General features: G+C 42.9%; 2 protein-coding genes across 8 annotated transcripts in view; both read right to left on the reverse strand.

Moving 5' to 3' along the window:
- The window catches only part of LOC118391230 (misshapen-like kinase 1), a 37,881-nt gene extending 30,415 nt beyond the window's left edge, over positions 1-7,466 (reverse strand). For 4 of the 5 annotated variants that reach the window (XM_035782404.2, XM_052457948.1, XM_052457947.1 and 1 more), the window contains exons 1-7: positions 6,406-7,466; positions 3,674-3,739; positions 3,028-3,210; positions 2,716-2,826; positions 2,481-2,571; positions 1,453-1,583; positions 1,324-1,378 (exon numbers count right to left, since the gene is read on the reverse strand). In XM_035782404.2, the coding sequence (XP_035638297.2) occupies positions 1,324-1,378; positions 1,453-1,583; positions 2,481-2,571; positions 2,716-2,826; positions 3,028-3,210; positions 3,674-3,739; positions 6,406-6,462 (694 nt within the window). In that variant the 5' untranslated portion in view covers positions 6,463-7,466. The remainder of the gene's footprint in view (positions 1-1,323; positions 1,379-1,452; positions 1,584-2,480; positions 2,572-2,715; positions 2,827-3,027; positions 3,211-3,673; positions 3,740-6,405) is intronic. The other variant, XM_035782405.2, reaches the window with a different exon arrangement.
- Positions 7,467-9,242: 1,776 nt separating this feature from the next.
- LOC118391232 (phospholipase D2-like) overlaps positions 9,243-13,320 on the reverse strand; it is a 31,990-nt gene continuing 27,912 nt past the window's right edge. For all 3 annotated transcript variants that reach the window (XM_052457949.1, XM_052457950.1, XM_052457951.1), the window contains 2 exons: positions 11,422-11,539; positions 9,243-11,284 (listed from right to left, as the gene is read on the reverse strand). In XM_052457949.1, coding sequence (XP_052313909.1) covers positions 11,060-11,284; positions 11,422-11,539 — 343 coding nt within the window. In that variant the 3' untranslated portion in view covers positions 9,243-11,059. The remainder of the gene's footprint in view (positions 11,285-11,421; positions 11,540-13,320) is intronic.

Here is a 13,320-nt window from a genome sequence, read left to right on the forward strand (position 1 = left end):
CATAAAGTGGAGATGGATGCGTGCGGGTGGGTGTGGATGAAAAGGGTCATAAAGTGGAGATGGATGCGTGCGGGTGGGTGTGGATGAAAAGGGTCATAAAGTGGAGATGGATGCGCGTGGGTGTGGATGAAAAGGGTAATAAAGTGGAGATGGATGCGCGTGGGTGTGGATGAAAAGGGTAATAAAGTGGAGATGGATGCGCGTGGGTGTGGATGAAAAGGGTAATAAAGTGGAGATGGATGCGCGTGGGTGTGGAAGAAAAGGGTAATAAAGTGGAGATGGATGCGCGTGGGTGTGGATGAAAAGGGTAATAAAGTGGAGATGGATGCGCGTGGGTGTGGATGAAAAGGGTAATAAAGTGGAGATGGATGCGCGTGGGTGTGGATGAAAAGGGTAATAAAGTGGAGATGGATGCGTGTGGGTGGGTGGGTGTGGATGAAAAGGGTAATAAAGTGGAGATGGATGCGTGTGGGTGGGTGGGTGTGGATGAAAAGGGTAATCAAGTGGAGATGGATGCGTGTGGGTGGGTGGGTGTGGATGAAAAGGGTAATAAAGTGGAGATGGATGCGTGTGGGTGGGTGGGTGTGGATGAAAAGGGTAATAAAGTGGAGATGGATGCGTGTGGGTGGGTGGGTGTGGATGAAAAGGGTAATAAAGTGGAGATGGATGCGTGTGGGTGGGTGGGTGTGGATGAAAAGGGTAATAAAGTGGAGATGGATGCGTGTGGGTGGGTGGGTGTGGATGAAAAGGGTAATAAAGTGGAGATGGATGCGTGTGGGTGGGTGGGTGTGGATGAAAAGGGTAATAAAGTGGAGATGGATGCGTGTGGGTGGGTGTGGATGAAAAGGGTAATAAAGTGGAGATGGATGCGTGTGGGTGGGTGTGGATGAAAAGGGTAATAAAGTGGAGATGGATGCGTGTGGGTGGGTGTGGATGAAAAGGGTAATAAAGTGGAGATGGATGTGTGTGGGTGGGTGTGGATGAAAAGGGTAATAAAGTGGAGATGGATGTGTGTGGGTGGGTGTGGATGTAAAGGGTCATAAAGTGGAGATGGATGTGTGTGGGTGGGTGTGGATGTAAAGGGTAATAAAGTGGAGATGGATGTGTGTGGGTGGGTGTGGATGTAAAGGGTAATAAAGTGGAGATGGATGTGTGTGGGTGGGTGTGGATGTAAAGGGTAATAAAGTGGAGATGGATGTGTGTGGGTGGGTGTGGATGAAAAGGGTAATAAAGTGGAGATGGGTGTGTGTGGGTGGGTGTGGATGAAAAGGGTAATAAAGTGGAGATGGATGTGTGTGGGTGGGTGCACTGAGCTGTACTTACGAGGAGCTCCCTCTGCTGTCTCTATGGCTGTGATCCCCAGGGACCAGATATCGCTCTGTGGAGACATGTGAGATTTACTACCCACTCTCACACACAGACAGACACGTTAGGATGGAAAGGGGTCATTACCCTGTAGTCATAGGTAGAGTCGGGGTTCTCGTCACAGGCGATGACCTCAGGGGCCATCCAATAAGGTGTGCCAATGAAGGTGTTCCTGCGCCCCACGGTCCTGTCCAGTTGAGCACTCACCCCAAAGTCCACTGCACACAGTGGAGGACAGAGACTCAGTATTACTGGCTACATTTACATTTTTCAAGTCTTGATTAAGTTAAGTTGTAGATAAAACCATAATACAAATATGTAGTGTGCTTGATGGTGAGACAATTGAGCACTTTATTCAGACTTAGGGAAGCTGCTATAAAACACAGACTGGAAGATTACATATGGAAACAAAGAGCAGGAATACATATTCATCATACCCAGGGGCTGGACCCGGTTCAGGGAACAGAACCAAAATATAACTAAAATGTTTGAGGAATGGTAACAGAACTGGGAACGAAAGTGATCTCTAGTGTTCTGGAACAGAACCATTATTTTAAAATCTTGAGAACCGATTAATAATGTTATTTTTTTGGTACAAAAACATTCCTGTCTAGTATATAATTGTCATTTGGTGTAGTTATAATACTAGTAATAGCTTAAACACAGTCCAGTTCAAATGACATCATGATGTTCAGCGCATCAAGCCATTCCCCCTCCATGTCCACCCCACTCCCTCTCGAGCTCTCCCCACCAGTGAAATTCCAATCGCATCTTGCATCTGTACTTTTTTGACCAATTAAACATGTAAACAACTAGCTTACGCGTTCCATAGAAAGCTTCTCTATCTGTGCTAATGGGTCGAGTAAATTAATGAGACATTTTGTAAAAACAATGTTGATTTCACAGGTTCAAAAAAAGAACGAATATGTACTATGAACAGTCACGTTCTCTTGGTTTGAACCAATTTTATAAATGTATTTTCTGTCCGGAAACACTGGAACGGAAAACATACAAATGTTTGATTACAACAAGCCCACACACAGTACAGAAACACATGTAAACAACAAGCAGTGGCAGAGCAAACACATTAACAGTTTTAGAATCAATAATCTCACCGAGTTTGACCTCTGCGTTCTCTGTCAACAGCACGTTCTGGCCCTTGATGTCTCTGTGGATGACCTTGTGTTGGTGGAGGTGCGAGAGGCCCTGGGTATTAGAGAGGGGTCAGAGTTCAGTCAGGGGTTTGAGGGCGTCTGTAATGGCACTTTTCCAATGCAGGGATTTACACTGGTGCTTGGCCTAAAGACTGTTTTGTAATGGTTCTATAGTGGGTGCACTGTGGTTCCTCACCCTGAGGATCTCTCTGCAGATGTAAGCGATCCAGTCCTCCTTCAGAGAGTTGCCCTTGGTGTTCTTTACCAAGTCTGTCACTGAGCCTGCCCCACAGAACTCCATCACCAGCTATACACAGAGAGGAAGGAACTTAGCACACATAAATACAATGTTCAGTGTGTCTGTAATAAATAATATATGCTGCATGCAATAACCCTAATCTAGTTTCTGTGCATTATGGGGTTCATGGATATCAGAGAGAGCCCTATAAATGATGCTGCTCTCTCTCAGATTATACCACCAGACAGGGTCAGAATCCATCAGACTGACCCAGAGCTGGTCATCATGTCCAGGTGGGCTCTTCTTGACGAAGGCTCCGTAGTAGGTGGCAATATTGCGGTGATGGCTGTACTTCTTCAGCATGTTGATCTCAGCCTTGATCTCTTCCTCTTCCTCCTCAGTCACGTCCATCACCTTGATTGCAGCCAACTGGCCTGTTTTCACGTGACGCCCCTGATTAAAGGCAGAGCAGACTTGATCATCTTATCTGGTCAATCGAAAACGAGAAAATTAAGTGAGTACAACAGATGTCTGCTCTAAAAAATATATTCTACATTTGAGCCAAAAATCTCTAATAGTTCAAAAAACTCCAACCCTGTTTAATCTGTTTTGAGAGTGATTATGCTGTGTTTCACCACGTCATTTACTCTTCTTCTCTCCCCTCTACTTTTTAGTTCTCTCCATATTATCTCATTACCACTACCCATCTCCTGGGCTCCTCCAACTGACAGCCTTAACGTGGTCCAGCACAGGTGCACTAATCTGGCCTAATCTCAGATTTACTACCACAGCTAGAGTTTGAGAAACTCAGGGGAGTAACTCAGACAGCCTCAATCTGAGTTTCAACCAGCTCAGTGGTTCATCTCACTCATCCCCTCAGTGTCTCAACTGGGTCGCTGGCCCAAACTCATCTTACCTTGTACACCTGTCCATAGGTCCCATTTCCCACCACCTCCACCAGCTCAAAGATCCCTGCTGGGTCCTTGAAGAAAGAGTGATAGATTCATTAAGATTGGTTGCTCTCTGGCAGACTGAGACCAGAACACCAGGCCAGACAGACTGGGAGACAAGATGCAGAGACAGACATGGTACATTTAAATAGACTGGCAAATATATAGGCCTAGACCACACAAGCAAGGAGGCCTGAGTGCTATTGAGATGTTCTGAAACACATAGAAGCTCTAGACATCCATCCACCATTTATGTTACAGAACAATTTGCAAGAATGTTTCTATTTTTCCCCACCATAAGATAAAACCACAGGTGATGTTCATAATGGCTACTTCTAGCTAATTGCTAAAATTAGCCATCTCTTTTTTTCCCTGGATAGGGCAAAAAGACACCCAGTTCCACTTTCACAGTGTGATTCATTATGGCCTGTGTAGGATCTGTGGGCGTTGGGGCTGCTTTGGGATGGAAGCATACAGCGTGACCATCCTGCTTTCATCTGGTTCCAATAATGGGTCTGTCTCCTGACTTATTCAAGTGTTTGTCTTTAACAGAGAACGCATTTAAGGAGAGGAGAGAGGTGTACAAGAGAATGAGGCATAGATAGATGTGAGCATTAGGGCTAAGGGGGTTGAGAGAGAAATTAAATAAACATAATGGGAATGACAAATCGTCCAATTAGTGCATCTATGCTGTGTGTAAGAGGAGCACTGAGAGCAGGAGAAGCAGGATCAAACTGTCAAAAGGGTTGGAGTAAAAGCGCTGGAGTACAAGTGTACAAAATAGAGAGAAAGAATGAGATGACAGGGGTGGGGGGGCGATGGTATAGAGGAGGCTAATGCAATTATCCAGGGGGAAGAGAGATGGCAGCATCGCCCACGTCCAACGCAGAGGGAAGGAAGAAAGAGATGAATGTGTGTGGGGGGAGCGCTGTACCAGCAACAAAACTGTCAACATTGATCAGAAAGTGCATGAGAGGAATACACACTGTGGACCTGTTAACATCACTTCAGTCAACTTAACTTGGGTGCGGAAGTGCAAACTCTACCCATTAATAATGCTGTTGGATCTTTGTGTCTGTCAGAAGACTCCCCCTAATATCTGTACTTACCTAAAGGAAAACAGCTTTTCCTCTCTTCCTCGACAAATAGGCCTATCAAATTCACAAATAATTTGGCCTTTAGACTCACTGTCTACTATCAAAAACTAAACTCACAGAAACCATGAAAAAATGTCAAATCGAGAAAAACAACTGTCTGCAAGGTAAGTACAGGGGTCGTTCGCTCAAGAAATAGCCTAGAACAGATTTGGAAGTTGGAAGGTAAGCGTTGATTCAATGTGTGTTGACACTTGTCCTACCACCTGACATTTGTTGATATGGGGACTCAAAGAATCCAAGGGATCCCCAAACAAATCCATTACACAAAGCCTGTTCTACTAGCTAACTTTTGAGTCTCCCACAGAAAACAGTGATGCACTAGTACTAGCCTAGATTGTACTTGTAGGCTATGTGAGTGTATGTGTGCGTTTATGTGTAGCAGGCAGAGTGGGTGTTATATAGGACAGCCATCAAACAATGAGCTCTAGTGAATCATCCCTCTCAGAGCTCTCTCTCATCCCTCTTCTCTCAGAACGGAAAATTAAATGGCATTGCCTGGAGAGGTCTGGCCTGTAACTCGCTGTACTGAAATCGCAAAAGTGTGTAGGTGAGATATACCGGTAGATATTAAATCTCCCTTTCTCAAACTAAAGTGCCTCTACTCTGTTGTTACATGCCACTAGTCTTTGTTTTGATGATATACTGACACTGGATCATGGTATCAGAACGGTCAACCTCCATGACGGTCCACATTACAAATAGATAACTTGAATGTCTATGGTCCTGAAGAATAAGCTCCCAGGTCTGGGTTTATTAATTATTTTTGTTCAACTTCTAATTTTGATGGTTTTGGAATATGCTAAATGGGAGTTTCACAATACACTTGTGGACCATTGTGTGCATGTCAGAGAGAGAGACTGCAGTCAAAAACTCGGTGAGTTTTTGAATTCCCACAAATCTATTTCAAATCATGCTTTGATAGCTCTTGGAAGAAATGTTTGAGATTACGTTTGTATTACTTCGAATGATACAAAAAAGAAAAGCCTACGAGGAAGTCTTGTAGCACACCACACTGTGGTAAATACGCTTGTCAACACCTGTGTTGTGGTCTGTGAAGTTGTATGATAATATACGGGTAAAAAGTACACAAGATACAGTTCAATCGTTTGCTAGATAGACTAGAAATCGATCAATGTGGGCTAGTTTTAAAAGAATAAATGGAACTGAGATACAGGCCTGTTTTAAAAGCCATCGATCAAACGAATCAGGCCGTCATTCCTTACTCACCCAAGCATTTACAAAAATGGACTCAGATTGACCAAGGTGATATGGAAAAAAGCAAGATAGTGGAGTCAGTAGTGACATCCAATAGACTCAAATCTCGCAACCCTGTCTGTGCGTAACCCACAACTAGCCATTTACCTAAATATAACATTAGGTAGCTAACGTTAGTTAGCTCAAGCAAGCACCTCAAAACGTACAGCTCTAGTTGTTGCACGTTTCCAAAAAATGTATCATCAGTGAACTTTTGTCACGCGCATTGTGACAACTGCTGCAGCTTTGAACTAACCTAGCTAACTAGATGTACAGTAGCCACTTACCCTCAAAGCTGCGAGGTCTATGTCATCCAAGCTTCGTGTGGTGGCGTTTTCAGACATGCTGGCAAAAGTCGTAGCTAACGTTAGTTAGCTAATAATTTAGCTACAAAATAAAAGCAGCGGACAGTAGAAAATCCAGGTGGCCCAATGTTTAATTTAACTGTGTCCTGAGCTGTCAAGTCCCGCTCAGAACATCAATCCCTGATGAGACTCGACTTGCTAACTTAACTAGCTAACATAAACAAATGGTTGCAAAAATGACAAGGTAAAACGCAGTTATCTAGCAGGTATACTAAGTTCAATTGCGTTACAGAGACCCAATCGTGTGCGGCACTCTCTTACTGCGTTCATTCTGGCAATAACGTCACTGCGTATATGCTGTTTGAAGGTCGTCGACAGATCATTTGAATGCTTCTAACTACAAATACAATGTAATTGTAATGTTAATGTTTGTGAGATTAAACAAGTAGATAGCTAGCTTGCCAAGTTAGCAGACTAGATAATAACAGCGTAATACAAAGGTGGTCCGCAGCAGAGCTGTCACTTTTCAGTCTGCCACAACATGAACGCTATTCGCTAGCTAGCTACCCACGCACAAATCAAAAATAAGATTTATTGTACTTAAACATGGATTTTAACTACTCGCAATTTCCATCCTACAAATACTTAAAATGTTCCACAAATGAAGTAGCAAATGGCGAGCCGCACGATCAATGTGGAATGTACGGCTAGCCACGTCAAATGATCGATATCCGTACACAAACTTTCATTCCTTTCCCGTTGACAGTGATCGCGCCTTGCACTGCCTGTACCGGCCGTGAAAAAACAAACAGTTTCTGTGCAGTCCCAATTGACCCTCGATCGATAAGCGTCATGGAGCTGATTCGTACTTCTACAATATATACTTTAGCTAGAATAGTTGGTACCAATGATTAGGCGATTAATTTTCCGACAAATATAGTGCATAAACTTATTTCCTCGCCATGTTTTGGTATGGCCCATATGGATAGTCAGACGACTCAACATTGTATATGTTCTATGGCGTCTGTGATCGCATGGGCAGTGCATTCTTCTTCTATGGTATTATGGGGATCCGTAAACAAATGTTAGAGGTGCATGCCGCCGCCAGCTGGACGGGGGTGAATAAATACACAAAAGAAAAGCAAATTCGTTACAGGAATGGGGAAAAAACATGGATCTCTAAAAAAAACTACCCAACAATGATCATTAACAAAAATTTTCCCACTCCTTCAGATAACTCATTCTTCCCTACTCAGGCTCTAGGGCCTGAGAGGGTGGGACTGCTCGAGACAGTACTCCAAGCAGCTCTTCAGATGTCAAATATTTTAATATTTTCCACTAAGCTATATGGTACTGTTTTAAATCATTTTGCTATTTGATTTGGAATTTTAATTATTTGATTTAATTATTTGAACTTTGATTTTGAAGTTTCCATTTATATATATATATATACACACACACACACACACACACACACTATTGTTCACACTCCTGTGTTCCAATGGCACATTGTGTTAGCTAATCCAAGTTTATAATTTTAAAAGGCTAATTGATCATTACAAAACCCTTTTGCAATTATGTTAGCACAGCTGAAAACTGTTGTTCTGATTAAAAGAAGCAAAAAACGGGCCTTTAGACTGGTTGAGTATCTGGAGCATCAGCATTTGTGGGTTCGATTACAGGCCAGAAACAAATAACTTTCTTCTGAAACTCGTCAGTCTATTCTTGTTCTGAGAAATGAAGGCTATTCCATTTCAGAAATTGCCAAGAAACTGGAAGATCTTGTACAACACTGTGTACGACTCCCTTCACAGAATAGAGCAAACTGGCTCTAACCAGAATATAAATAGGAGTTGGAGTCCCCAGTGCACAACTGAGCAAGAGGACAAGTACACTAGAGTGTCTAGTTTGAGAAACAGATGCCTCACAAGTCCTCAACTGGCAGCTTCATTAAATAGTACTCGCAAAACACTAGTCTCAACGTCAACATCGAAGAGGCGACTCCGGGATGCTGGCCTTCTAGGCAGAGTTCCTCTGTCTAGTGTCTGTGTTATTTTGCCCATCTTCATCTTTTATTGGCCAGTCTGAGATATGGCTTTTTCTTTGCAACTCTGCCTATTATATTCGGCGCATGTGACAGATACAATTTGATTAGATTTGATTCACACAGTCTCCTCTGAACAGTTGATGTTGAGATGTGTCTGCTACTTGAACTCTGTGAAGCATGTATTTGGGCTGCAAATTCTGAGGCTGGTAACTGAAATCATCCTTTGCAGCAGTGGTAACTCTGGATCTTCCTTTCCTGTGGCGGTCCTCATGAGAGCCAGTTTCATCATAGTGCTTGATGGTAGAAATAGTATCAAATGAACTTTTAACAAGGCACACCAGTTAATTGAAATGCATTACCTCATGAAGCTGATTGAGAGAATGCCAGTTCTCACGCAGTTGACTATTTCAAAATGGTGAAAGTGCTCAATGGCGCTGCCCTGCTCAAACATGCATTTGGGCACTAAAATTCCTCTATCGATGTTGTACAGCCCTTTTCATCTGTGTTGTCGGCTATTTCATTCCTTTCCAGCAAGTGTGTATACAACACCCTTTCCTTTCTACTCTTTTATTTGTTCTCTCTTCCCACTCCCCTCTGCCTACTGAAGAGTCCTATGGTACACCATCAGGCACAAATTACCTGAGAGGTGATCAGTAATGCATACTAGTGCGTTGTTCCTGTAGGCCCGGCTAGCCTACTGTTTACCTAGCTGACTAGGAAAATCAGATTGACATGAGACTTCAAAGTCAAAAACCAGAGGCAAGTTAACTAATACTGTTCATACTCAAACTTTAAATGTTTAAATGTTAGGATGTTTATTAAAATGTTAAAGATACATTCTCACACATGATAATTGAAAAAAAAATAAAGCAGAGGCTATAATCTAGTTATTATAATAATTAAGTGATACATACATTTGATGCACATTAAAAGGTTTTAAAACATAGTGAAAGGTAGGCCTACACTGTTTAAAAGGTGGCAGACAGGTTTGTGAATAGATAGTAAATCTTTAACATTATCATCTATAAATGGGGTTTAGACTCAGCATAAAGTATGCATGAATATAATAACCATTGATAGAGTTAAGAAATTACACATTTTATTTGGTGAAATGAAAATATGAAACCAATGCCAAAATCTAAAACAAAATGAGTAGTAGTTGTAGTAGGCATAATATCATCAAATTAAATCAAATGTTATTGGTCACAGACATATTTAGCAGATGAAACAGTAGCTGTAGTAGGGGGAGGAAGAAGAAGTTGTAGTGGTGGTGATAGATTAAGTAGTATCACTAAATAAACATGACCATTTCAGTTAGTCTAAATAACTTGGTAAAATAAATAGGTTAAGCCTAATAATTGTATTATGCTGAGATAGGGACAACATGCTAGAATTCAGCATGCACATGAGACTATCAATGGAAACATAAACCTGTTAAATGCATAGAAAGACTATGGCAGAAAATAGACCATCCCTGCTCCTTGTTCACCTGTCACTTGATTCCTCCCATCCCAGATTAGAAACGGTGCTTTACAAAAACACTATTTCCTTGCTCCCCTAGCTCAAAATGAAGTGGAATGTTCTGGACCACAGACAACCGGGTAAGTAATGTAACAATAATGTACTTGGTTGCCATGGTGACAGCAAAAATACGCAACAATTAAAGCACGCCAGGTGCACCCCCTGAATATCTTTTTCCTCATTCCCCTCTATTCACTCCATGACTCTCTTATGGTCCTTTTTCTTCCTCTTTTGCCATGGGCTCTCTCTCACATCCATGTCTTCCATATCACCTTCAATCTTTTCAGAAACCTGTTTGATTTAGTCCATAGCTCATCGTACTCTGCCGCTGTTTAGCTCTCCTTTCCTCTTTGGCCACAATCTTGTCAGCTCTTTGTAACCATCACCATAACAACCACAAATGTTCTGACAGATTTGCTGGTACTGCATTGAGAGGGTAAGAGAGAGAGAGGCGAGCTATCCACCCACAACCTTGCAAGAACACATGTACTCAATGTTCTTCAATCATCTGAGACTCTTGACTTCTGATCTCCATTCCTCCCCCTGCCTATCATACAGTGGCATCCTGTTCCTGTTGTGTTCTATAATGGCAGACCCATACCTAAGCCCTTTGAAAAAAGAAATACTCAGGTTCAGTATTATATCAACAAACACATTTGGTCAGTTGAGTACAGCAATGATCCAACATCGTAAAAATGTACTTTTAACATTACAAGAGTGGTAATCCTTCAAATAGCTATGTCTCAAAGTCACTTGGAGCACATACAAGGCTCATAATGCATTAGTATAGATTATCATCTAGTGTTTCATTTTTTCTTCCTCCATTTTAACAGAGTTCAAATTCACTCTGTATCATCTATGTAAACATCCTAAATGCCTTGCATTTATTTGCAGTCTTCAAAGACACATCAGTTAGTGTAGGTGAGTTGAGTATACATTTCGTTCCAATCTTTTGATTTACAATGGAGTGGAATCTGGTCAATGCGATACAAATCTATAAAGCTCTCTCCTGCTGCACTGGGCTTTTCCAGTGTCATCTTGGTCCTTGTGGCTGGTAGCCTGGTACTCTTATGTCCAGAGTTCTGTTGGAGCCATGCCCTCCTTGCTGCCCAGTGGGGGGAGCAGATTCTCCTCAGACAGGAAGTTGAGGGGGAAGTGGACCAGTAGCCCCCTGACGGCCTCCAGCTCCTCTTTAGCCTGCTGGGGGTGTGTGTCACACAGGCGTTCCAGGCCTGAATGCTCCTTCAGCTCCCTCATGTTGTGGACAGAGTTGCAGGGGAGGCAGCGGAAGACCTGTTCCGGGTAAAGGGACGGAACAGTCCATAGGGAAGGTGAGCAGCAGAGAGGACAGGGAGAAGGGAAAGAGAGAGTGGATGTAATTGAGGATGCACATAAAAGAGAACAAAAATAGCTTTTGGTTCTATTCATACCTTGTCATAAATCATAGCATTCAGTTTTGCCGTCGTGTTCCACCCCACAAAGAAGAACAGGTCACTGATCGGGTCATCGATGTCGATCTGGGGTTCAGAATCGGCTCCTAAAAGCACCCTGGGAAGTACATGCACATAGAGTTGTAGGTCAGTTACTGCCAAGCAGCTATGTTAACTGCACATTCAAACTGTTGCTAGAGTGACAGTTCGTATTACAGTATCTGAGTAGAGGTTGATGCAAAAATTCATATTACATTTTTTTTATTTTTTTAAAGATTTCCTTCATACAGAGAATGATGACCACGCCTGCGCAAAATTGTCGTCTGAGATGGTTCCCTTGGAAACTAGAGGATATACTTGGTAGCTGCTGAATCGAAATGAATAGCTCTGCTGGCATAATAGGCTGCAGACAAGCTCTGTGAGAAGTATGCATATTCTGTCCAGGATCTTTAGGGACAGTGTCAGTGCATCACAAATGCCAACAATTGCTAATCAATAGATTCATCCACTAGCAGTGGAGTCAGCGTTATTAGAATGTCAGTGCAGGGACCTTGGTTACAACCTCCCTCGCTAATATAAGGACGGCTATGTGAGAGTGGTTCATCTCGTTAGAAACCTTTCATGTCCAAACACCCCAGATTCAACACAGACACACTACATGACCAAAAGTATGTAGACACATGCTTGTTGAACATCTCATTCCAAAATCAAGGCCAATAAAATTGATTTGGTCCCCCCTTCGCTGCCATAACAGCCTCCACTCTTCTGGGAAGGCTTTCCACTAGGTGTTGGAGCATTGCTGTGGCGAGTTGCTTTCATTCAGCCACGAGAGCATTAGTGAAGTCGGGCACTAATGTTGAGAAATTAGGCCTGACTCGCAGTCGGCATTCCAATACATCCCAAAGGTGTTTGATGGGGTTGATGTCAGGGTTCTGTGCAGGCCAGTCAAGTTCTTCCACACCGATCTCGACAAACCATTTCTGTATGGACTTCGCTTTGTGCACGGGGGCATTGTCATGATGAAACAGGAAAGGGCCTTCCCCAAACTGTTGCCACAAAATTGGAAGCACAGAATCATCTAGAATGTCATTGTATGTTGTAGCGTTAAGATTTCCCGTCACTGGAACTAAGGGGCCTAGCCCAAACCATGAAAAACAGCCCCAGAACATTATTCCTCCACCATACGTTACAGTTGGCACTATACACTGGGGCAGATAGCGTTCTCCTGGCATCCGCCAAACCCAGCTTAGTCCGTCGGTCTGCCAGATGGTGAAGGGTGTTTCATCACTCCAGAGAAAGCATTTCCACTGTTGCAGAGTCTGAGCAGTTGTTGCTCCTAGACATTTCCACTTCACAATAACAGCACTTACAGTTGACCGGGGCAGCTCTAGCAGGGTAGAAATTTGAGGAACTGACATGTTGGAAAGGTGGCATCCTATGACGGTGCCACGTTGAAAGTCACTGAGCTCTTCAGTAAGGCTATAACGAGTGCGCTGAGAGTCGGGAAGCAAGTTCAGGGAGTGAGTGTTTTAATAAATAAAAAAAACACATAACACAAACAACACACCGACATGAGAACAGAGTGAATAACACCTGAGGAAAGAACCAAGGGGAGTGACAGATGTAGGGAAGATAATCAAGGAGGTGATGGAGTCCAGTTGAGTCTCATGAGGCGCAGGTGAGCGAGACGATGGTGACATGTGTCCGAGATAATCAGCAGCCTGATGACCTAGAGGGAGTATATGTGACAAAGGCCATTCTACTGCCAATGTTTGTCTATGAAGATCACATGGCTGTGTGCTTGATTTTATACACCTGTCAGCAACGAGTGTGGCTGAAATAAACACATCCACAAATTTGAAGGGGTGTCCACATACCTTTGCATATATAGTGTATATC

This window comes from Oncorhynchus keta, chromosome 12 (assembly GCF_023373465.1).
Source record: "Oncorhynchus keta strain PuntledgeMale-10-30-2019 chromosome 12, Oket_V2, whole genome shotgun sequence".
Lineage (NCBI taxonomy): Eukaryota > Metazoa > Chordata > Actinopteri > Salmoniformes > Salmonidae > Oncorhynchus > Oncorhynchus keta.